This window comes from Lineus longissimus, chromosome 11 (assembly GCF_910592395.1).
Source record: "Lineus longissimus chromosome 11, tnLinLong1.2, whole genome shotgun sequence".
NCBI classification, from domain to species: Eukaryota; Metazoa; Nemertea; class Pilidiophora; order Heteronemertea; family Lineidae; genus Lineus; species Lineus longissimus.
In genome coordinates, this window is record NC_088318.1 from 11,726,160 (window position 1) to 11,748,132 (window position 21,973).

Here is a 21,973-nt window from a genome sequence, read left to right on the forward strand (position 1 = left end):
TGAGATTGGAGACGGTTTGACAGGGTCAGTCTGGGCTCTATCAACCAGGGCCTCCACTGCCATGGCAGTCGGTGCTCCCCCAAACGGCCACCTGTGTGCCCTCTCAACTCTTCTTTAAAATGTTTCAATGCCCATCCCTTTGCTTTGCTTTGCGTTGGGTTTGCTGTAATTTTATTTGCTCTTTCTGTTTGCTATATTGTAATATATGCTTTTGTTGTGTTTCTTTAACTTCATATTTATTATTATGCTTGTGTGTATTAACAGTGCCGAATCATGCTTTGTGTTGAAAGAGTCTGGTGTAAATAGTTGCTGTTAATTCAAAATAAGCATATTGTTGTTCTTCTTAGGAGTGAGGAAAAAACTTGTCACACTCACAGCTCTCTTCCAATTCTAGCTGTTGCTTTGCAAGTGAAATGTTTTGATTCCATCTTGTATTTACTATCAGGAATAGGAAGATGCAAGAACAGCACTTACAGTACGCCACTTTTTAGGGCCTGACCCACGAATAATAGGAACGGTGAACTCATTAAAGCTGAATAGCTACCCTTTCTCCATGGTGCTTTAGTGAAGATTGTGACGTCTTTGAACACCAAATTTCTTTCAATTCAGGTTGAACCAGTTCAGATGGGTCATCCCTGCTCAAGGTGAGGTCGTGTTACGTCTCCGGTTCCAATCTGAAGATCTTGGCCAGTTCGATCAGACGTTGAACTTCGAGATCATGGGCACTAGGAGGCGCTACCAGCTCTATTGCCGCGGTGTGTGTGCTTTCCCGACCATCAGTAGGGAACCGAGGATTGTGTTCCCGCATCGCAAGAAGAACAAGCGCTCGGACGATATCGTCATCAAGAAGTACATCTTGACCACAGAAAGCTATGAGTTTGGTCCACTCCTTGTGGGTAAAACAAGAGAAAAGTAAGTCTTGTCGTGAAATTATCAAATATCAAGCCATGTCCATATACCTTGTTGAAGGAGTAGAAGCTCTGTGAAAGCAGATCAATATCTACATACTTGGCAATCAGTTTTTAATGAGAGTTTATTTGAGTAAGCCGATAATGAAACAGGGATATACTGCCTATCTATTGGCCGAGATACAAAATTCTTTCATGGATGGTGTATCAATTGCCCGATATGTTGTTTCAGGTTTAAGGAAGGCAAGTTCCCTGAGAACCAGGAGAGGATAACAGTGCTGAATACATCGCCCCTGGATGCTGACATCAACTTCTGCTTCCTCAATGATAGCAAGGCTGAGACCTACCTGTTAGATCCGCCAAACATGGTCCTCAAACCAGGAGAGCAACAGGTTAGTCAGTCGTTTTCATTCCACAGAACCATATTTGTCCCTATATCTTGAAACTGAAAAGAATTCACACTGATTGAGAAGATACACCTAGTTATATGGGGCTATTTATGCCCTGTTCTGATTACATAATGAACAGTGCCGGTAATCTAAGTCATCATCCAACACTTTATCTTCCAGGAGCTCAACGTGTGGGCTTATCCTAAAGTCCCCGGCCAGTATGACGACGCAATCGTGTGCTGCGTACGAGAGAACCCTGAACCAATCATTTTCAAGATAACATGCTCCGGCGTTCGTCCTGAACTCGAACTTGACAAGAAACAGCTTCATTTCGACAAAGTTTTACTGCATCGTAAAGACACCAAGACGATTTACCTCCGCAACAGCACACTCCTTCCCGTCGCGTGGAAGATCAGCGGAATGGAAAGCTTAGGCGATGATTTCTCGGTATCACAAGATGCGGGTGTGATCCAGCCAAGGACGGAGTTTGCCCTGAATGCCCATTTCCGAGCGATGAAACCAATCTCCACGAGCAAGAAGAGCATTCGCCTTGAGGTGTCCGATGTTGAGAACATCATGGGTCTTGTTCAGACGGAAAACATTCAGGTTTGTAAACTATTCTCTGCAAACTCTAAAGTTAGTGAGTAATGGTACCATCATTTTTTTTCTCCTGAGAAGCACTGAGAGCCAATCTTGGACAAGATGTGTGAGATGGGTGCTGGATTTGATGATTTTGTTCTCTCAACTTCATTGCAAATTCATGCTGCCTTAAAATTGGCCTTGCAATGAAATCACAGTTCTCCAACTACGGTCAGATGAATTTATTGAATAAACTGACAACTGAGTTATATCTTAGAAGTTACATATAAATTATAGTTTTATGTCTCATTACAGGTGTTTGCAGAAGCGTACGACGTTGCCTTAGACATGAGCTTCCCTAAGGGTGCAGAGGGCGGCATTGACTTTGGTACAATCCGTGTCATGGATGAAACCAAGCAGACGTGTACACTCAAAAACAAAGGCAAATATGAGATCAGTTACAAGTAAGTGATATCAACAATCCAGTCATCTGCTGAACCTGATGAGATTACTTTTGAACATCTTGAAGAAAAAATGTGCTGATGGTTGATATGATGAGCTTTGCTCCTGCACAAAAGAGAAGTGTAGACTGACTTGTAATAATGTAAAACTTAAAACTTCAACATTTAAAATTTGAATTTACCTCAATTTCAGTTTCACATTTGAGTCATGCGACCCGACATGTCCTGACGTGACTAAGCTCTTCTCCATCATTCCACAACACGGCACCCTGACTCCCGTCGACCGACCAACTCAAGTCCAGATCATCTTCCGATCGACTGAAGAGGTCAACATCAAGGATCTGCCGATCTTGAAATGCCAGGTGATCGAGCCAAACATCGCAGAGGGTGGCGAGACTATTGCCAGCATCCCGGTCAAGGTCACGGTGCGATCAGTCTTCAGCAAGTAAGTGTTTGTTTGCCGCCTGAATCTTTGTGCTGCCACCTGGTGACTATCATAACTGCCAATCTTACTTAGAGATTTTAACTCACCTGGGTCTGTCTAAAAAGGATTCTGGGTATCAGGGTGGTGCTCACCTACTAGGATGGATTGGGATTCGAACCTACGACCCTTGGGTCGTAAGTGAGGCACATTATTCACCTAAGCGTCTGCTTCTTTTCCAGGTACAGCATCTATCCTGTGAATGACATCAACTTTGGCCCGATGTTGGTAAACAGTAAGAAACCAAGAAGTTTCCTGATTGAAAACAAGGGAGAATATGACTTCAAGTATACCATTCAGAAACTGGTCAAAGCTGCTGAGGCACAGCAACAGAGGTCAAGGCCGTAAGTAGATTCTGTCAATCACTATCAGACAATTTCAGAGATAAGAGAATTTCATGTGGCAAATAACCAACTCTTACTCCTTTGCATGTCTTAAATTGCCGTTCTTCCTCAAAATGTTTGTTTTACTTTTGAAAATATTGACCTACGATATTGAGCTAAAAGCATGATAAGCCTCTAGTCCTACAAGGTACTCATCCTTAATGAAATCACCCTTGAAAGAATCAATAATCCTTCCCCACATTTTCCCAAAAGTGCCCTTTATCCTGAGACCCCTACTAAAAATATATTAGACACACAACTCTACCAATTAACTGATGACTTTCATGAGAGTACCGGAGCTAAAATGTACCCAAAAACAAACAGGTTAATTGGAATCTTTGCGCCATCTCTGTGAGGTGGCCATCCCTGGTAAAGATCAGTTCATGTTCATTGAGCTTGCCGTCTTCACATTCTCCAGGCCGGTCAAGGGAGACAAGCGCACCAAGTCAAGAGACGGTTCAAGCTCGGGACGTTCCATCGCTAAACCAAAACGTGCTGAATCAATCAGGTAATACTTCTTGTTGAGTTTTGTTTGATGCGTGTTTCGTGTGACCACACAATTGCTCACCTGGAAGAATGGTGGGGAAGGTCTCTCTTTAACCATGCCAGTGATAGGGCCTGGCCCCCAGAATATGTCACCTCGGGAGAGCTATGTTTACATGTCATTTGTAAAGCTGACACTTGCTTGTTTAACAATAACAGAGAGCTAGGCAGATTTCCAGGTTCTCTATTTTGAGTTAGATGAGTTCCAGCTTATTTTGAAGGTGTCTTTAAAAGCATTTTTCAATTTTTTACCAAATAATAGGAGCAGTGCTAGGTTGGTAGAGCTTTCCTTTTGCTGCTGCGTCTCAGCTTGCCGAGTGACTCTCCTTCTGTTAGCAGTGTGATATTATTTCCTTTTCAGTGCAGTGTAGTCTCCTAGCTTTTCATGTGTGACTATGAAATATCTGCATTAGGCTTCAGTCATACTAATCCTTGCCATAGCAGTTGAATGGGTTCAAGGCAAATTCAAAGGCATTGGAAGCATTGAATATTTAACAAGGCAGTCCTAGACCACTCCTCAAATGGTGCCCAAGAGAAAGTCAGGATCGTTCTAAGTGCTGTCGTTATTTCCACTCTGTTCTATTCCTACATGTTTTCCTGCTGTGAAACATCTTTCGTGTTGTCTTGTGTTGTACACTTGTATTGTGTGACAGACAGTGCTGCCATATAGTGGCGGTCATGAAAACATTCTATTTCATCATGTATTGCATACATCTGTCTTCCTTTAAAAGTAAGTCCTGGGATATCATAAAGTGGCTTCCACCTGTGAAACCAAATTTCAGCGGCATGACAACTTTGAAGTATTGCTTTCCTCCATCTGCAACAGTTTTGGAGAAAATTGTGCATAATAGATTTTGAAATTCCTGGTATAGACATGATGTAACCAATAAATAACTCTCTTAGTGTTAACATTTACTGCTCATGCTACTTGTAATTTGTCAATAATCATCCTTGTTTTTGTGAACTGATACTGACGGCTTCTTTTCTGTAAACATAGTGATATGACCGCAGGGAGTCAGCAGGCTACTCCAAGATTGCCACTTGCCAAGAAAAGGTATCCAGCTGCTTACTAATCTTGCTTTACTTTAGTTTGCTTCGCTGCTTTGTTTTAGTACACTTATTTGGTGAAAAACAACAACCCATTGACATCACGTCTGCAAGAGGCCTCTTGCCATGACATGTTATGATGTGAATCAGATGTTGTTCTTTGGTCCACAGTATCCTGCCATCTGAATTTAGACCTTTAAACTTATTTTCTTTTTAGCTGTTAATTTTCTATGTTACGATGAGGTTTTGGAAACTTTGAATGATTATTTGAATGTCGGTGTGGATGTATCTTATTCTTAAAGGTTGAATAGCGCCTCCAGAAGCAAGCAACAGCGCCACCCGTAGCAGAAATAAGCACTGCTTAGTGACGTCATGGTTTCCATATACGGCATCTCATTTGCATATTTTTACAACCTTATTTACTACGAGTTATAAATATGCCAGTAGCACGTGTATCATGCCGGGCGGCGCTGTCAGGTGTTTCAACTATGGGTTACATAATCGGCTACAAAGAGGCCAGTGTTCTAGTAAATGAAGTTAGCAATGATAGCGAAAGAATGTTAGTGTATGTTACGCAGTCAATAGCGATAGTTGTGAGTTGGAGAGAGGAGAAAATGGAGAGAATAGTAGTATGGATTTCGAGTCGCCGGTGGATTCTGGGCCGGTGGAGAGCCGCGAGGCCCCTGATCCGAACAGTAGAGAAGAAATGGAGCAGCATATTATCCAAGACTTGTTTGACAACCATGACGACTCAAGATATTTGCCAGAATTGCCGGCAATGAACATGAGTGAAGAGGAGATGGGGCCATTCCAGCCAAGTGACCTAGCTGTCACTGCTCATGGCGAATGTCGGAGCCTCTAGCGACGCTGGTCTCGTCAGTACGCCAACGGCATTGAGGTGTTCCCCAAGGGTGGTGCAGACGCCAAGACGTGAGACTAACACCGGCGCGGTGACAGCTGTAGCAGATGGAGCCACGCCACTAACATTTTTCAAGCATCCGAATGGTACCTTACAGATCCGCAAGGGGCGCGTTACCGAAAATGTTGCAAAAATCAATAACGTGATCGTAAATATTGTCATATTTTTCAAGATGAGAGTATGTAAATGATACGCAAACGGTAAACCAATAAAAGGCCAGTATCTATTGAACCTTACAAGTAATTTGGGGGCCTTGAAACTCCTTATATTTATCAATGAAACCTTATTCCCGCCTAAGGTTTTGACCGGGCCGTCCAAAACTCCCCATTTTTTGGCGGGCCCTTTCCTTTAACCTTGCTTTGGTGTACACTACAGCAAGCTCCAAGCTGCATGTTTCGATGCCCTTTGTAATTGATAACAGCATCTTTGATGATCATAATGCCTGCTGCAGTCATTTTCAAATTGCACCAGTTCACTTATACAGCACTCTGGTACATACAAATGTAGTAAAACTCGTAAAAACAGCCGCAGTCTCACGCCGATCTGCACAGTAAGCACATGTGTTGTATGTTTTAAGTTCTGACGTTCTGTTGTTGAAGAATACTGTTGTGTACACCATGACATTTTCCGTTTTATTATCGCTGATGCACTAACAAACAGACGAATTTGGTGGCCTTAATGAGGATGCTGTTCACCCATCTGAGGATTGCTGTTCTGCATGGTCACACGCAACGGTTGAGCTAGTGTCAGCCTAGTGATCGGGAGATGGCGGGTTCGAAACCCCGGTGCCACTTTGTAACTCTCAACTACAGTGAAAAGCACTGCATAAGAACTCACTATACATGTATAATCATCATCATTTTATCTACCTCATTTTATCTACCTATCTAACATAGAGCTTTATATTTTCCAGACAAGAGCTCGGTGCAGGTGGTGGTGGTGGTGGAGGTGGTGGGGGTGGACCCGCCCGCCTCGTGCTTGGCATGTTCACCATCTACCCAGCGTTTGGACAAGTCCTGCCCAACAATCACCAGACGATCAATGTGGAATGTGTTGCAGAATCTGCTGGAAAGTGTGAAGAGGTAAGAGGTCCTTTTTTGTTCTTGAATTTTCGATTTGAAGCCCAATATTGCTCAGTAATACTTCAGGCTTCTGGTATAAGTGCAAAGTGTATACTGTGCATAGCTCCATGCTTTGTCCATCCTTGGATACCAGAGTCCACCGCATGCATCTCCCCTTGCACATGAAGCTTGGTCATTAGTGCTGACTATACATGCTTCCCGAAATTGGTGGCTTGCATTGGAACTAACTTTTTCCCCCTTGCCGTCATTAAAGGCATTCAAGTGTGTTGGTCAACCATGACTATCTCCTTTGTCCCTCCACCATAAGGCCTAGTTTCCCCTTATGACATCACTATTTCGGACACTCAGCGCCCCATTTCTGGAAAGGTGTATAGGCCTGAGGGTGTGATTATCCTCTAGAGATATAAAATTTCATCTCTTCTACTCAGGAAATCGCCATCGACATTACCGATCGTGACCCGAAGGACCACAAGGAAGGCATTCCATACAAGCTGATCGCAGAAGCGTGTGTCCCGACCATCAACATCACTGACCTTGGCTCAATCTTTGAAGAACACAGAGTCTGTAAAAACCTCAGCATCTTCCATCATAACAATGCGGTAGGTGACTTCGCGTAGCATTATCAAAATACTCAAAATATTGCACTCAGAATATGAAATGCAATGAAATTATCATGAAATGCACAATTTTCACAATCTGGATTCAAAACATGAAAACACAATGTGCACAATTCTTAACAGCATTGGTATTATTATTGGGAAATTAGTTCAAGCGAAAAGATAAAATAACGTTTTCTCAGTCATCTAGTGACACAAATACTTCTCAGGTTTCTATAGTATCTTTTATTTCTCTGTTGTCTTTAGGTTGAAAGTGGTGGCATCTATGGAGAAGATGAAAATCGTTTCGTCTTCAGTAACGTGATCGTGGGCAGCAAGGCCAAGGCACGGTTCAAGATCACCAACATGAATAAGGTGCCATGTGATGTGCTGTTCAATATCAAACCAATTCTCAGCAAGCATATGTCCAAGTCGCAGGATATCTACGAGGTGGAGCCCGCGCGTGCGCAGATCGCAGCCCACAGCTACACGTATGCCAGTGTCACATTCACACCTCCTTCTATGCAGGTCAGTCTTCTTACATTGTCACATTTGATACAAACTTAGTTGGGTGGAATTCAGAATAAACTGTGTGTGATATCTGTGTTTAGATTTCACACCTCCTTCTATGCAGGTCAGTCTTCTTACATTGTCACATTTGATACAAACTTAGTTGGGTGGAATTCAGAATAAACTGTGTGTGATATCTGTGTTTATATTGTTTTCCACTCGTGACTCCCAATACATACTAAAGTGAATCCGTTTTGCATGATTTCAGCAATTCAGTGCCATCTTTGAGGCAGCGATAGATGGAGTTCCCCAGGCGCAAGCCAAGGGTCGTCACCTGACCTTTGAGATCCAAGGAGAGGGCAACCTGCCCAGGATCTCTATTGCAAAGCCGTCTGTCCGCAACAGGAAGGGACAGCCGCTCTGTTTATTCAGACGTCTGCTTCTTGGACGCACAGACACACAGCTGCTTGTGCTGGTCAATGATGGAACACTGGCGTGCAAGGTAGGTTCTGGTTTCTTGACCAAATCTGTATTGCCAATATGAGTTCTACTAAACAAGTGGGCCATGAGTGCCATGAGTGAGGAGCTATGGGCATTCACAGGAGGCTGTTTTTGGAGGCCTGCTGCATTGCCCTTGTTTATCTCCAACTTTGTGGAGTGTCTAATTCCCCTTGGTATAAGCTTGTCTAGCTTTGTTACAGGAATCAATCACTTTGGGCGGGACTACGATGTAGTTTCTTATTGAACTATTTTTCTTTAGGTTGATATTGATCTTCTTGACCCCGATGAGGCCTACCAGCTCAAGCCAAGCAGTGGCACCAATGCCATCATGAACACAGACAACACCCCAGAGGCCAAGAAGCGACCGCATACAGCCAGTCTCATCATGGGCGTCGGTGAACAGGCCAACTTTGATGTCGTCTTCAAACCAAATCTACCACAACGATCGCAAGCGCATGTCAAATTGACAGTCGTTAACAACCAGTATGAAGATTCGATTGTACAGCTGGTTGGCGAGGGTTACGAGGACGATATATCGTTGGATAATATACACAGCCTGTTCACGGCGAGCGACCCAGAGAAACTGGAAGGGAACATGGCGGATGAGGATGTTGAAGGTGAGAGGAAATTTCGTTCTATCAAAAACATTTGAACAAATGAAGTAGGCCATTCCCCCTATGACCCCAGTGCCCCCCTCTGGATCTGAACCTGCCTCTATGAAAATACATGTTTAGTGAATACCCGGTAGCTGTAATAAAAACTTTCTTCTTGGTTTAAACTATTGTTCTGTATTTTCAGCTGCAAAGAACAACAGCGTCCATTTTGGTGATGTCCACATTGGGGAACCACGTGTTCTAACGTTCTCCCTGTCCAACCATTCTGTTGGAGATTGCGTCAGATTCCAGTGGCCGGAGCATCCCGAGTTGAAATTCTCACCCCAAACGGGCCACCTCCACGCTGGATGCACAAAAGATATGACAGTCACTTTCAAAACCGATGCCCCAAAGTCTCTGACTGAACAAATCGTGCCGTGTAAAATCACCAAGATTACGTTCGATAAACCTGTGAACCAGGTAGCTGATTGGGACGACAGGATGAGGACAGTGAAGTGGGTAGATGTTAGTCAGGTTTCGGCAGCAACATCTGATGGGTAAGCACAGACTGTAGTGTATCTGCCTTTACTTTACCCTGTTGGTCTCGGTTTAAGAACAGAGCAAGATATTAGCCTTTCAAAGACATCCAGCGATCTTAATATCCTTAATATTAGACCCTGCTTTCAAAGTCTCCGAAATTGACTTGTAAATCGACTTCTTACAACAACTTTATGCCAGTCTGTGTTTCATAAATTATGTAAATGCAGAACTTTTGATGTTGGGATCTGGTATGATATACCCTTCTCATGGTCACAGGTCATCACATGCGCTTTGGTCTTTGGCTGTTTTATGATAGAACTCACATTGGCAAATAGTCACATGGAACTTAACCCTACTGTTTTTTTTCAGATCTGTGAAGCCGAATACCCCAGCAACTCCAGCTAATTTGAGACCAGCAAAGAAGAAAGTGGTGGAAACAGAGCCAGAGCCAGCCTTCCAAGAGATGGCTGAGAGCCAGAGAACGATTGACCTTCTTGTCTCGGCCACCGCCGATTTCTCCTCATACAAGTGTAAAGTTGAGAGCATCAAGTTCAAGGATACACTCATGTTCCAGACAAGAGTTTTTGAGTGAGTCCACGGCAGTGTTTTTTATTTGTCTCCAGAGTTTGTTCTTTTCTTCAACATCTTCAGCATTCGATGAACTTTTAGAATGTTTAACCATAAACTCTGCTTATCCTCACTGTACGACCTCTCAAGTTTGTTACAAGGCTTGTACCCTTTGGCCAGATTTGTTATCATTGTTATTATTTGGTCTCTTGATCTGCATGGGTTCCTGTGAGACTGCCCTTCACCCTCTTTGGGTATGCCATGCACTGGCAGTGAAGTTCAACCTTAGTGTTAGAGAATTCCGGAGAGATGGTACTGAGAACAAATTTCAATTGGTCTCATCTCTTTCAGGCTGAACCTGAGCAACAAAGGCAACACTGCCATGGACTACAACTGGCAGGTCGTAATGGAGGATGTGCCGCAGCAGAACCGCTCCGTAACGTTTGCCGAGAACGAGCGTCCATCATCCCAGGCTAGCTCTATCTTGAGTTGTGTCAGTGATACAGGGGTTGTGCCGTTCTCTATCGAGCCCGAGAGTGGCTCGATTTCGCCAGGAAAGAAGTCTTCATTTACAGTCAAGTTCTCACCACTCGATGTCCATGAATTTGAAGGTCGATTGATCTGCAGGTAGGTGGTATATCCTTCTCTGCTTTAGAACCTTTGATCATGTAAAACCATGATGAATGCTGAGTCTTCTTTCAGTAGGTACCGTACATGTAACTCTGCTGACTGAAAATTTTACAAAAATCTTTATCTACAAATTCTTGGTCTGTTGAGCCCAGGTTGACTAAGTGTCACTGGCAAGTTCCGCTGGCACTTTCTAGTATCTTGAATTTTACTTAAATTTGCCACAGTTCTTGGTAAGTTCCATACTGAAACAGATGAAAAGGAATAAAGCACTCTAAAGATTAGTTTAGCTGAAAGTTATTCGTTTCTCCATGCAATGTGTAATTGTCATCGAATCATCATCCCAACAGGATTCCGAATCTTGAGGAGGGAAAGCAAGGTCCAGTCATCAGCGTCAAGGGGCAGAGTCTTCTGCCTTATTGTCACTTTGAGCTTGAAGACTCCGACTACATCAGCGGTGCACGGCGAAACCCAGAGCTGCGTGGACCACGCGGCGCTCCTCCTGGTGCCACCTTGGATCAGAATACACGAGTCATTGAGTTCAACTCGATTGGAGTATCAGTCAAGAACACCAGGTAGTTATTGTCATCCAAAACATAGATCAGAATATAACAAATGAAGAAAAGTTGTTCATAAAACAGTCTCAACAATGCTCCTTTTAAATTTTGAAACATTTTGTCAGATTCAGCAGACATCCTCTCTTGTAGTAATGACCATCAGACTGTCATTGTGTTGCCATGTGTTCTTTCAGGTTCTTCTCCATAGTCAACCCGACCAACCAAACCTATGACTTCATGTGGGTGAATGAGGATGATCCAGACCCAAAGATTGTCTCAGTTTTCAAGTGCCTCACGATGAAGGGATGTGTGCGCAGTGGCAAGAAACATGACGTATGTTGATGCGAGAAACAGATTATTTTACAGTGGCATTGTAGAAGATAAGACTTACTGTCGTAAGGTCTATCAAGCCACACCTTTGTAATGAAAGAATAAAAGCATTGATAGAAAAGCCCCAGTTAGGACAGTCTGAATTATCGGTTCATACAAATGGTATATGCATTGGGAGTATTCGAATGTACATTTCAGTAGCCTTTTTGTAAAGGCAAGACTTTCGTCCAAGGACCTTTATGACCCTCCTGTTGTATTTGAATTGTTCTAAAAGACAACAACACTTCGTTTCAGATCGGATTTGAATTCCTGCCAAATGAACTCGGCATTGTGGAATCGTTCTGGAGATTCATCATTCCAGAGCAGAACATTTCGATTCCCTTCGTCCTCGTCGGCGACACCAAAGAACCAAGTGTTTCACTTGACCGATCCCATTTCAATTTCAAATCACTGCTCATTGGTAAGTATGTTAGTATGCCTGATACTTGTAGGTCTTTGTTGTTCATACACCTGCTTCAATGTGTTTTGAGAAGCTTCCTTCCAGAACATGCCTGTGAGTCTTAATCTGTGCTGCCTGACCAGTTGAGCAGCATAAGCAACTCCATCGATGCATGAGGACATCATCATCGCATCAATCATTTGACATCTTTATCAAAACATTTGACATTTTGTTCAGGTCACGAAGCGAAGGAGATGGTCCATGTGATGAATAATGAGGACCTGCCGTTCCACTTCTCTTTTCTGGAGTCCTCCTGCTACAGTGCCGGACATGCAGCACATCTACAAGTTGAGCCTATGAGTGGGATCGTACCCCCTAAGTCAATGTAAGTCAGTCCCCATCTTCTAAGTTGGCCTCTGTCTTTGGCCAGGGTGGAGGAATCCATCACAAGCCTCTGTCCACTTGGTTGGGGTATTTTGGTGCCCAATGATCAGCAATTGGTTCAAGGTGTTTCAGCCAAAGGGCATGGCTGTCTAAGTGAAGTAACTTGCTCAATATCACAAACAGTATGTCACTGTTACATTTTACATTTGTCACTTAATCGTTATCTCTCTACAGGTTCCCTGTGAACTTATACTTCATCCCGCGCACTGACAAAGAAGTGAACTTCAACCTGATCTGCAACGTCAAGCGCAAGACGCTACCTCTAACTCTAAACGTCAAGGCAGAGGGCTACACAATGAGCTGTACTGTCCTGTGTGAGGATTCCCAGGGAAGCCGAGTTGAGCTCTCGGACAGTGGACTCAATGAGATCAACTATGGACAGGTACATAAGATTTGGTTCTTGCTGTAGGTGTAGCAATATCATTTTGAATCCAGAGAGACTAAGGGGGTCATGATTTCGACTTCTCCATTTCCAAGGTTTGAACTCCAAAGCTTCTGCTTACTGTTTCCTGGGTTTTTTCATGGTTATCCCTTGACATTACAGATTGAAGTGAATGAACATTCAATGAGAAACATCTTCATCGTCAACAATGGAAAGTTTAACTTTGATTACGAGTGGGAAGTCCAGGAGATAGGCTCGAAGAAGATGGTGTCGATCAGCCCAGGGAAGGGAGCCGTCAACCAAGGGGAGAGGCAGAAGTGTGTGATGTCGTTCTGTCCACCGTGTAAGACAGCCCTGAGAGGCTGTCAGTTGATCCTAAGGGTAAGATTGCATGAAGTTGCTTTTCATTCTCAGTTGAGTCAAGTCCGTGTCTTGATTCAATTCTTTGACTTTTCAATTTACAGTTAAAGCATTTGACTATGATAACAACTTTTTAACTCAAACTTGGAAACTGTTTTCCTCAAAAACAGACGTAAACCAGTTGAAATAATGCATTGGTATCGCCTTTGGTTTAGGATCATCACTGATTAGTTTTCACATTTCATTATAGATCTCGAACGGCCCCACCTATGTCTTGAATATCCTTGGAAATGGTGTCGTCCCTGGCCTTCACTTCTCCTTCCAACAGTATAACTTTGGTGCATGTTTCATCCATCGCGCGGGCATGCCAACACACTCCACGCAGCTCATCATAACAAATAAGGACAAGAAAGAAGTCAGCGTTGACTGTCTGTACCAAGAAACTCAGTTCCTGCATCACGATTTTGAAGCCAGTGTCATCGCACCGGGGGAGTCTGCGGCAGTCAATCTCAGTTTCTTTCCACGCGAGGCTAAGAAATATCACGAGAAAGTTGAATTTGAGATTAACGGCCTCTCGAAACAAGTTGTCGAGATCATGGGTTCTGGTACTGAGATGAGAGTCGAGGTCGCGAACCCCAAGCAGAAAATCACAAACTTTGGTGCCCTTAGAATTGATCATGTTGTCAAGAAGATTGTCCCGATTGTCAACAATAGTCCTGCACCGATCAGCTTCCATTTGGCGGTGACGCCATCCGATCCGTTGTTGCAGCAGCCAGGCGTGCTGATACTGAGCCCGACGTCTGAGATCACGCTGGCACCACGAGGAGGCACGAGGAAGGTAGAGGTGGCATTCGCTCCCAAGTCACGGGTGCCCCAGTTCACTGAAGAGGTAAACATCGTGTGTTGATTTATATACAAATCAAATCATTTGAATGCGTAGTTTCTGGTACAGTAAGGTAGTTCATGTAGTTTCTGATTATGCCATTATTAAGGACAGGCTTTTAATGATAACTTCATTTTCAATTTGCATCTTTCTAGGTGATGATGGAATGTGCTGGGCTGTACCAACCACTGTTCGTACTGTCTGGCAGCTGCCAGGGTATCGAGATAACCTTGGATGCCGATGCTATCCCATTCGGAGCAGTGATTCAGAAGAGCCAGAGCACGCGTAGTGTTGTCATGAGCAACTCGGGCGATATTGGAGCAAGGTTTAATTGGGACATCGCCAAGTTTGCTCCTGACTTCAGCATCAGTCCTGTCGAAGGGTACATCTCTCCGGGGATGGAAGTCCCATTCGAGATAGCATTCCATCCACAAGAACAGAACCAGGACATCAGATACGAGGTGAGATAAATGGACAACTCTCTGAGGGGTATTGCTGTCAAACAAGTCATTACAATTTAATTTGATGACCAGTATTTGGACATCTGTCTATTGCACACAGCATTGGTCAGTCCTAAGGCTATCCTTGATAGATAGCTTCTTCTGTACAAGGTCACCAACACTAATCTAGTTTTTGTTCAGAGTACAAGTAATCATGTAACTTCACTAACATTACAATGGACTGATCTGGTCATGTGGGTTGTGTGGATAAAGGTACAGCTATTGAACAGCTATTGAACAGAAGTAAGTGAATGAGTATTTAACAAGGTGTGTATGGTTCTGCTTTCAGGGTCTTCGATGCCGCGTTGAAGGTGGCAAGCCGTTGAAGCTAACGCTAACCGGGATGTGTACCGGCGTTGCCCCGCTGAAGGAAGTCCAGCACTTCACGACGCACGTCCGACAGAAAGAGACCAAGAATCTCATGATTATCAATCGTACGAATCAAGTGTGGAAACTGAAACCGAAGATCGACGGGGAATTCTGGACAGGTTCTGATACCATTGTTGTTGAGCCACAGCAGACGAAACCGTATGAACTGGCCTACAAGCCACTTGTGATGACACAGGATAATAAAAAACACACTGTAAGTTGTCTGAAGCATCTTCTTCCTTGCATTTGCTTTCTTTTTATGGCTTTACTACAGAACCTGGCCTATGTCTCAAATAAACCTGGCTGTGGTCTCTTGTTCCTCCTTTGATACCAGCACTTCACAAGTGTCAAAGCCATAGAAGAAGGACTACTGTTGCATGATTTTTCTCTTACTTTATCATCTTTTCCCTTTTCCAGGGGACGGTCTTCTTCCCTCTTCCTGATGGTACAGGTCTGCTCTACCAGCTCCAGGGGACGTCGGAGCCGCCAAGACCCAACGGTAGAATAAGCCGTGACGTCCCATGTAAAACACAATATACAGAAATGCTGACCATTAGCAACTGGTTGAAGAAACCACAAAGGTAATATTTGTCATTTCAAGGCTGCTCAGTTGGCCCAGTTGACAATCTCCACAGTTTTCAGGGTCAGAATTGCTTCAAAGACTGCACCCTTATTACAGGTCACTGCTCAGTGACTTATTTACGCAGAGAGAGCTTGCTGAGTTGTCTGTCACGATGTTTTGGCTGGAGGGTCTGATTTCCAAACTGAATTATCTACAAATAAGTTGAAGCTATCGTTTGCTCAGCCTGATTCTTTTCATTAGGATGACCTCACACCATTGGCTCCATAAGCGATAACGACATAGGATGTCAAAACCTTAGGCTTGAAGATGTCATTTAATGGTAAGCACTTCCTTAAGATAATTATGTTTATTGTCCTTAGATTCAAGATCAAGTTTGAGATGATGAAGCCAGACAAACTCGACCCCGGCACGACTCTGAAAGGTCTTGACTACATCGATGTGCCAGGAAATGCCAAGCGAGATTATAAACTGACATTCAATGCTCACAAGGAAGGACTCTCGCAGGTCAAGGTAAGAAAGAGTACAGAGAGAAACAGAGATTCATTTGTAGCCCCCCTCTGCGAGGTATGAGAGAAGACAATTGGCATGTCCAGCCATACTAGTTGGTCAATTAACAGAAGTTTCTGACTTCACGCTTACTTTCCGAATTCTGACTTCTGACTTCTCTCAACTTGGGTGGCCAAGAATAAGCCTGCAGTACCACACTCGGAAGTAGACCAATGGTGGAAAATCAGAGCATATTTTCTGTATTGCAGGTCATTTTCACCAATGAGCAAACCAGTGAATACCAGTACTATGAAGTGACCTTCAAATCCATCCGTCCAGGCATCCTGGGCACCATTGATCTCAGCACGCCTGTCAGGCAAACGATCCAGCACACGTTATTCCTGGAGAACCCTCTTCCGCAAGCTGTCACTTTCCAAACGTCATGTAACGTCGCTGAGGTGATGATGCCGAGTTCATTACAAGTTCCAGCACATTCGGAGGTGAGTTGAGAGATATCATAAAATGAGCTCGGCTCTGTATTGATTCTAAAACGCTGGGAAGACGTTTGAGAAATATTCTGAAGAAAATCACTCATGAAACAAGTGGTAACTTTAAAAAGGCAATTCTCAATGCAAGAAATTTCGCCATCAATCTAGTCCCAGAAGTTTTACAGGTGTTGATACCTTTCCCTGCTTTGGACAACTCTCAAAAGTTACATTTCTGTTCATTTCAGAATGCATTTAACCTCGAGTATCTCCCACTCAAAGTCGGCGAGACCCAAGGAAGGCTGGAGTTCAACTGCAACGAGCTTGGTCTCTACATGTATGACATGAACCTGAAGGCCACACTAGCAGGACCTGAGCGAGCTCTCTACTTCAGGGTCAACCTTGGCAGTTCACAGGTCCAGAGCGCCAAGTTCCTCAACTTTTCCAAAGTGAAGACGGATTACACATGCAAGGTGTGGTGGCAATATTGCTGTCTTCTGTCGTCTGTACCGGATGATTTAACAAGAATTAGAGAGTTCATTTGAATTTTCCTGATCCTGTAGAGAGCGTCTTTTCCCTGAACTATTTCTTCTCATATGAAAGATTTTTGGCACTCTAAGCATCTTAGTTGAGTTTCTATCTTCAACTTTATCCTAGATGAAGAAGTACAAATAGCTTGTCGGATAATGGTCCCATGCCAAAGGGCTTGAGTACCTGTCACAACCTCATTAATTGTCAATCTGTGATTTTTAAAGGTTCTCATTTTCTTCCCTTTAGTGTGAAAATGGTGACTTTCATGTTGACAAGACAATTGCCGCAGCCCCTGGCTCGATAACTGGCACAGAGGTAGCAGTCGAAGTGACGTACGAACCATCCCGTCTCGGAGAATCACGTGGCAGTCTCGTAATCAGCTCGAACACCGGAGGAGAATACACTGTCCCATTATTTGGCACTTGTATGGCGCCTAAACCCCAAGGACCGTACACAGTGAAAGCAGGTGGCAACACGTCCATTACATTCCGTAACATCTTCTCTCACACAACTGCTTTCTCATTCCAAGTTGATAACCCAGCATTCCACTTGGTCAAGACAGGTGACAACATTCGGTCTCGTAAAGACCACAGGATTGTTGTTGGTTTTGATGGGACTGACACTGGTTCCAAGTCGGTCGTGATGGGGAAGCTTACCATCACCTGTGCCAAGTCGGCTGGTGGAACCTCAAGTATGCAGTGGGTGTATTACCTGAAAGGGATCACACCTTAGATTTGTAATGATTGGCACTGAACTTTTGTGACAAAACTGAAAATATTTGGAGGGGAATTTGACACAGTAATATTTAGCCTCGAAGATGCTCTAGACACTAAAATCTGTGCACTGTGTAGCAGTACGGGGATGTCATAATCCAATAAAGGCTGATAAATAACATCACTTCTGTGATGCCTGTTTTACAGTGCAGGCGCTGCCAGCTTTGCAACGTCTCCTGACTGGATGTACAGCATCTTTCTGCACCATTCGGTTTGGTGTTTTGATACTGATGTCATGTTTCCTTAAGTGTTAAATGGACATTTATTGAAAATTATTGTTGAATTGCTGAATCATTTGCCAGTTTAAATGTATACATGCTATCTGCACAAGAGAAGGAACACACCCCAGTGAAAGTTAACCATATGAGTTCCATTCCATCCAGTTTTCTTTGTATTGTAGGTCTAGTTTCATTTCTTTCCTCCAGTTTTTTGTTGGAACCTAACTGCTCTGTGTATATATTTACAAGCCTTATGACCGTCCTAGATAATCATTATTTATTGGCAAATTTTGTTGATTTCCGTCCAATTATTTTCTTGTAAATACAAATAGCCACGAAGCACATTTATGATAGCTTGATTTAAAAGTTTGTATTTTAATGAAATTTTATTGTATAAAAAGTGAACTTTGGTTTGAGAAAAGGCTGTATTGTGATATCATGTTTTTTGGAAAAATAATAAATACTTGTAAATGATTTAATGGCGAGTTTGTTCTTACATTTATTGACTAGACTGGAGTAGAATCTATCAATTCATTACTGAAAACAATAGTAACATCTCAACATTGAAGAGAACTACCATCTCTCTGGTGTCCTCAGTTTTGTATAGCGAATATGTGCAGACAATGTCCAAACAATATAATCAATTCAACGTGGTCCCATCAACTCATGATAAGAGTAAAAATCTTGTCTGCCAGTCAGGAATCTCAAAATCACTCCCCACAGCCGAGGACACTATTCGTCTTCGCGGTTATTGAGGAACGATCACGACGCAAACAACGAACAAATGGTTTCACATTCTGCGCATGTGCGGAGGTGACTAAATTGATTACTGATCCCGATCTTCCGTGCAATTTTCAGTCCTTTTATTTGTGATTTTTCCTTCAAAATCGACATGGAAAAAAAATCAGAGACAACTTACACGCTTGAAGAAGTGAAGAAACACAATGACAGTAAATCTTCGTGGTTAGTTATCCATGACAGAGTGTACGATGTCACAAAATTCCTGGAAGAGGTAAGACTAAAATCTGAAAGTCATGATGAAAGGTCTAGGTCAGGTGCGACAGTGCATGCATTGCCATTGCATACATCATACATGTCAGTGAACAGGTGAATGCTGTGTTTGGCGAATGTAAGGTACATACATGACAATGCATGTTAGCTTAGAGTGAGTTACCGGGTACGATAGTCGAAAGTCCGCCCGCGCCAGTAGCAGGTAATCTGTCTGCACCATCTCGCTGAACAATACTCAATACCAATGCAATAGGCCTTTTTGACGACGACAAGGACGATTCAAAGCCTTAACAATTAATGCGCTCAATCAGAACACATCAGAAGGCATAAGCGGACTTCGGACAATGCCATAAGCTACTGCCCATTTGTTCCGGGTGAAATGCATGACTGATCAGCACCCAAGCAAACTTCTTCGAAAAGCTTGATACAAGACGATTATGTATATATTAAACTCATGCTTCAGATTATTGATAAGAAGCCTGCTAGGCCTCATGATATTATTTTCGATATATTTTCAGTGGAACTAGCCTCTCTAGTGGGTGTTGGCTGTTGATGTTCCAGTGCTGCTATCACCCTTCACATCACATTTTTTATAATCATTTTGTAATCCTTTCTGCATTCAGCATCCTGGTGGTGAAGAAGTCTTGTTAGAACTTGCTGGTAAGTTGTTTGTTGTAGTGTGATATTATAGCTGGGACTTACAGTTACCCACTCCACTATGATGTGCTGTGGCTATCCATTACAGTTTGACAAATAAAGCAAACATTTCTCGAGGGAACAGAATTTGGTCTTTCAGTCACTTTGCCTGATGTTATGAAGACGCCTCTCAGCAAAGAATACCACTTGTCAGTGCTTGTTTTGCATCAAGTGCGTCTTTAGGTCAAGTGCTGTACATCACACAGTCTGCAAAATTTCAATAAATGCGTCATTGATACGAGTATGACATAAATAAAATGAGACTTGGCAAGGTTTCAAAACGAGATCTAGGTCAAAGTGCATTATATGGGATGAGGTCAACTGGCAATGTTCGGGACTGGTGTATTTAATCTAACCCATTTCTGCCAAGACCAACAAAGTTATCAAAAACATTTTTTATATTTGGCACAGCTCAATTAGGGGGTTAGTTGTTCAAAAACAATTCCTTCCTTTTACACTTACAGTATTGTTGTTATACTATTTTCAGGTGCATTCGCAACAGAATCTTTCGAAGATGTTGGACACTCTGCTGATGCGCGGGAACTTATGAAAGATTACGATATAGGAAGTTTAGTGGAGGATGACAGAGAAGTCTCAACATCTACAGTGAGTGTCTCTTTATCTCGTAAAAGGGGTACATTGTTGCTGGGACTGGTCACCTGCGCTGGCATACGAAGGGGCTTCATCTGGTAAATGATATACTGACATATTTGGCAGCGTCCGTGTGGGTGATTGTTACCGAGTGAGATTTATATGCACCTTGAACCAAATATTTCTGTATTTCCAGAATAAAGACGGTTTCCCACAAGGTGAAGGAGGAAGGTAAGCTTAAGCCATGAATTCCATCGGGCAATAAATCTGAGCTAGGCCTGGCCAGTTTTAAAGTTGGCAAATAAAGTTAGAGTTTATTTGGTGGTTTACAAAACCTGAATTGTCAATATTCAACTTCAGGAGTGTAAGTGACAGGTGTGTCTGTGTTTTGCCGAAAACATTTGCTGAGCCAACTTGCGCTCTGCATTGTGCTGTGTCCCAATCAAGTCGTTTCTGCAGGACATGTATCATTCCAAATAACAACCAATGTTTTTATTTCAATGTAGCTCCTGTGTCATCAGCTAACACAAGATTTTGCCAATGGTAATTACTCAGTTTTCTGGAATTACATATAATGCTGTACAAAGCATTTGTTTTTGGACATGAGATTTGATTTGATTTGACCAACCTTTACGGTGCTGACCAAAGTGGTGAAGCATTGAAGCAGAAAAGGCTTTGGTTGTCATCCTTCTTCACATTACGATGATTGTATACTCCTTATCTCGTTGCAGTGCCTTGATGAGTTGGATTATACCCCTCGGCCTCGCCCTCGCTGCTGCTCTAGTTTACCGATTTGTCACCGCTGGCCAGCAGCAAAGTTAACAAGAAATTGAACATATGCACGGCAGCAAGTTATAATGTGAAAGGACGCGAGTGATAGATGATAAAAGGACTTGATTGATTGAGAAAAGGACTGATTCAAATCTATTTGATTAATCATGCAGAATTCAGCTCGAGGTTATGTCCATTTGTTATTTATTTTGGCAGGTTTAAAATGGAGGATGGGAAAGAGAAAGTTGATTCCAAAGCTATGTAGATTTCTGTAGATAACATGCCTTATGATTCTTTTTGATGTAAGGTTCAAGGAATAGGCTGGGTTGTCCAAAACGATAATCTCTGACTGAATATGAAACAGTTTTTCTAACAGAAGCAATAGTTGGTTCATTGATTTAATTGCACAACTCTTCATTTTGGATGTTAAAACACTTTAAACAGATAATTCTTGAAGCATTGTATAAATGGTCAATATGTTATCATTGTGCAGCAAATTCATAGGCCATTATCATTCCTGCCCAGTCTAACTCCTCTGACTCTGCTAGCATATTGATCGAGTATAAAGTTAACGGCCCGAGGACATTTTTGTCATTTTCAGAACCTTTTGACATTTGGTAGACAGATGGTCTGGTGTACAGAGGATCTGAACCTTTCGTTGACTGGGTCTCTGCTGTGGAGGTTGGTGGTCCTAATATGACTCTGTTATTGTAGCATTGTGAGGAATGCTGGAGTAAGAGTAAGAGTTTGGAGTTAGATTTGGGCACTTGAGCCAAAGCTATATTATATAACTTCATAGAGAAATAAAATATCATCATTATGTATGAATGAAACACAA

The 21,973-nt window shown here is 42.8% G+C and overlaps 2 protein-coding genes across 4 annotated transcripts in view; both read left to right on the top strand.

Annotated features, from left to right (window-relative positions):
- LOC135496232 (hydrocephalus-inducing protein-like) overlaps positions 1–18,545 on the top strand; it is a 42,034-nt gene extending 23,489 nt beyond the window's left edge. For both annotated transcript variants that reach the window (XM_064785424.1, XM_064785425.1), the window contains 29 exons: positions 610–912; positions 1,141–1,300; positions 1,478–1,903; positions 2,192–2,340; positions 2,531–2,782; positions 3,001–3,162; positions 3,620–3,709; positions 6,624–6,792; positions 7,221–7,391; positions 7,656–7,916; positions 8,167–8,400; positions 8,659–9,016; positions 9,198–9,549; positions 9,902–10,120; positions 10,451–10,726; positions 11,077–11,301; positions 11,478–11,616; positions 11,908–12,073; positions 12,290–12,437; positions 12,671–12,878; positions 13,041–13,259; positions 13,489–14,127; positions 14,277–14,582; positions 14,911–15,204; positions 15,408–15,571; positions 15,933–16,083; positions 16,329–16,559; positions 16,793–17,017; positions 17,322–18,545. In XM_064785424.1, the coding sequence (XP_064641494.1) occupies positions 610–912; positions 1,141–1,300; positions 1,478–1,903; positions 2,192–2,340; positions 2,531–2,782; positions 3,001–3,162; positions 3,620–3,709; positions 6,624–6,792; positions 7,221–7,391; positions 7,656–7,916; positions 8,167–8,400; positions 8,659–9,016; positions 9,198–9,549; positions 9,902–10,120; positions 10,451–10,726; positions 11,077–11,301; positions 11,478–11,616; positions 11,908–12,073; positions 12,290–12,437; positions 12,671–12,878; positions 13,041–13,259; positions 13,489–14,127; positions 14,277–14,582; positions 14,911–15,204; positions 15,408–15,571; positions 15,933–16,083; positions 16,329–16,559; positions 16,793–17,017; positions 17,322–17,807 (7,183 nt within the window). In that variant the 3' untranslated portion in view covers positions 17,808–18,545. The remainder of the gene's footprint in view (positions 1–609; positions 913–1,140; positions 1,301–1,477; positions 1,904–2,191; positions 2,341–2,530; positions 2,783–3,000; positions 3,163–3,619; positions 3,710–6,623; positions 6,793–7,220; positions 7,392–7,655; positions 7,917–8,166; positions 8,401–8,658; positions 9,017–9,197; positions 9,550–9,901; positions 10,121–10,450; positions 10,727–11,076; positions 11,302–11,477; positions 11,617–11,907; positions 12,074–12,289; positions 12,438–12,670; positions 12,879–13,040; positions 13,260–13,488; positions 14,128–14,276; positions 14,583–14,910; positions 15,205–15,407; positions 15,572–15,932; positions 16,084–16,328; positions 16,560–16,792; positions 17,018–17,321) is intronic.
- Positions 18,546–18,877: 332 nt separating this feature from the next.
- LOC135495500 (cytochrome b5-like) lies at positions 18,878–21,973 on the top strand. Of its 2 annotated transcripts, XM_064784217.1 has the most exons (6): positions 18,878–19,078; positions 19,701–19,737; positions 20,261–20,379; positions 20,561–20,595; positions 20,871–20,907; positions 21,096–21,973. In XM_064784217.1, exons 1-5 carry the CDS (start codon positions 18,959–18,961, stop codon positions 20,887–20,889), a joined length of 330 nt encoding a protein of 109 aa, XP_064640287.1. In that variant the 5' UTR covers positions 18,878–18,958; the 3' UTR covers positions 20,890–20,907; positions 21,096–21,973. The 2 variants fall into 2 exon arrangements, with proteins under 2 accessions (XP_064640287.1, XP_064640286.1); XM_064784216.1 differs by lacking the exon at positions 20,871–20,907.

Excerpts from the sequence above, each read along its gene's own strand:
- LOC135495500 (XM_064784216.1), top strand. The coding sequence starts at position 18,959 with ATGGAAAAAAAATCAGAGACAACTTACACGCTTGAAGAAGTGAAGAAA. Across the intron at positions 19,738-20,260 it reads AGTCTTGTTAGAACTTGCTG|GTGCATTCGCAACAGAATCT; the intron begins GTAAGTTGTTTG and ends TACTATTTTCAG. Across the intron at positions 20,380-20,560 it reads GAGAAGTCTCAACATCTACA|AATAAAGACGGTTTCCCACA; the intron begins GTGAGTGTCTCT and ends CTGTATTTCCAG.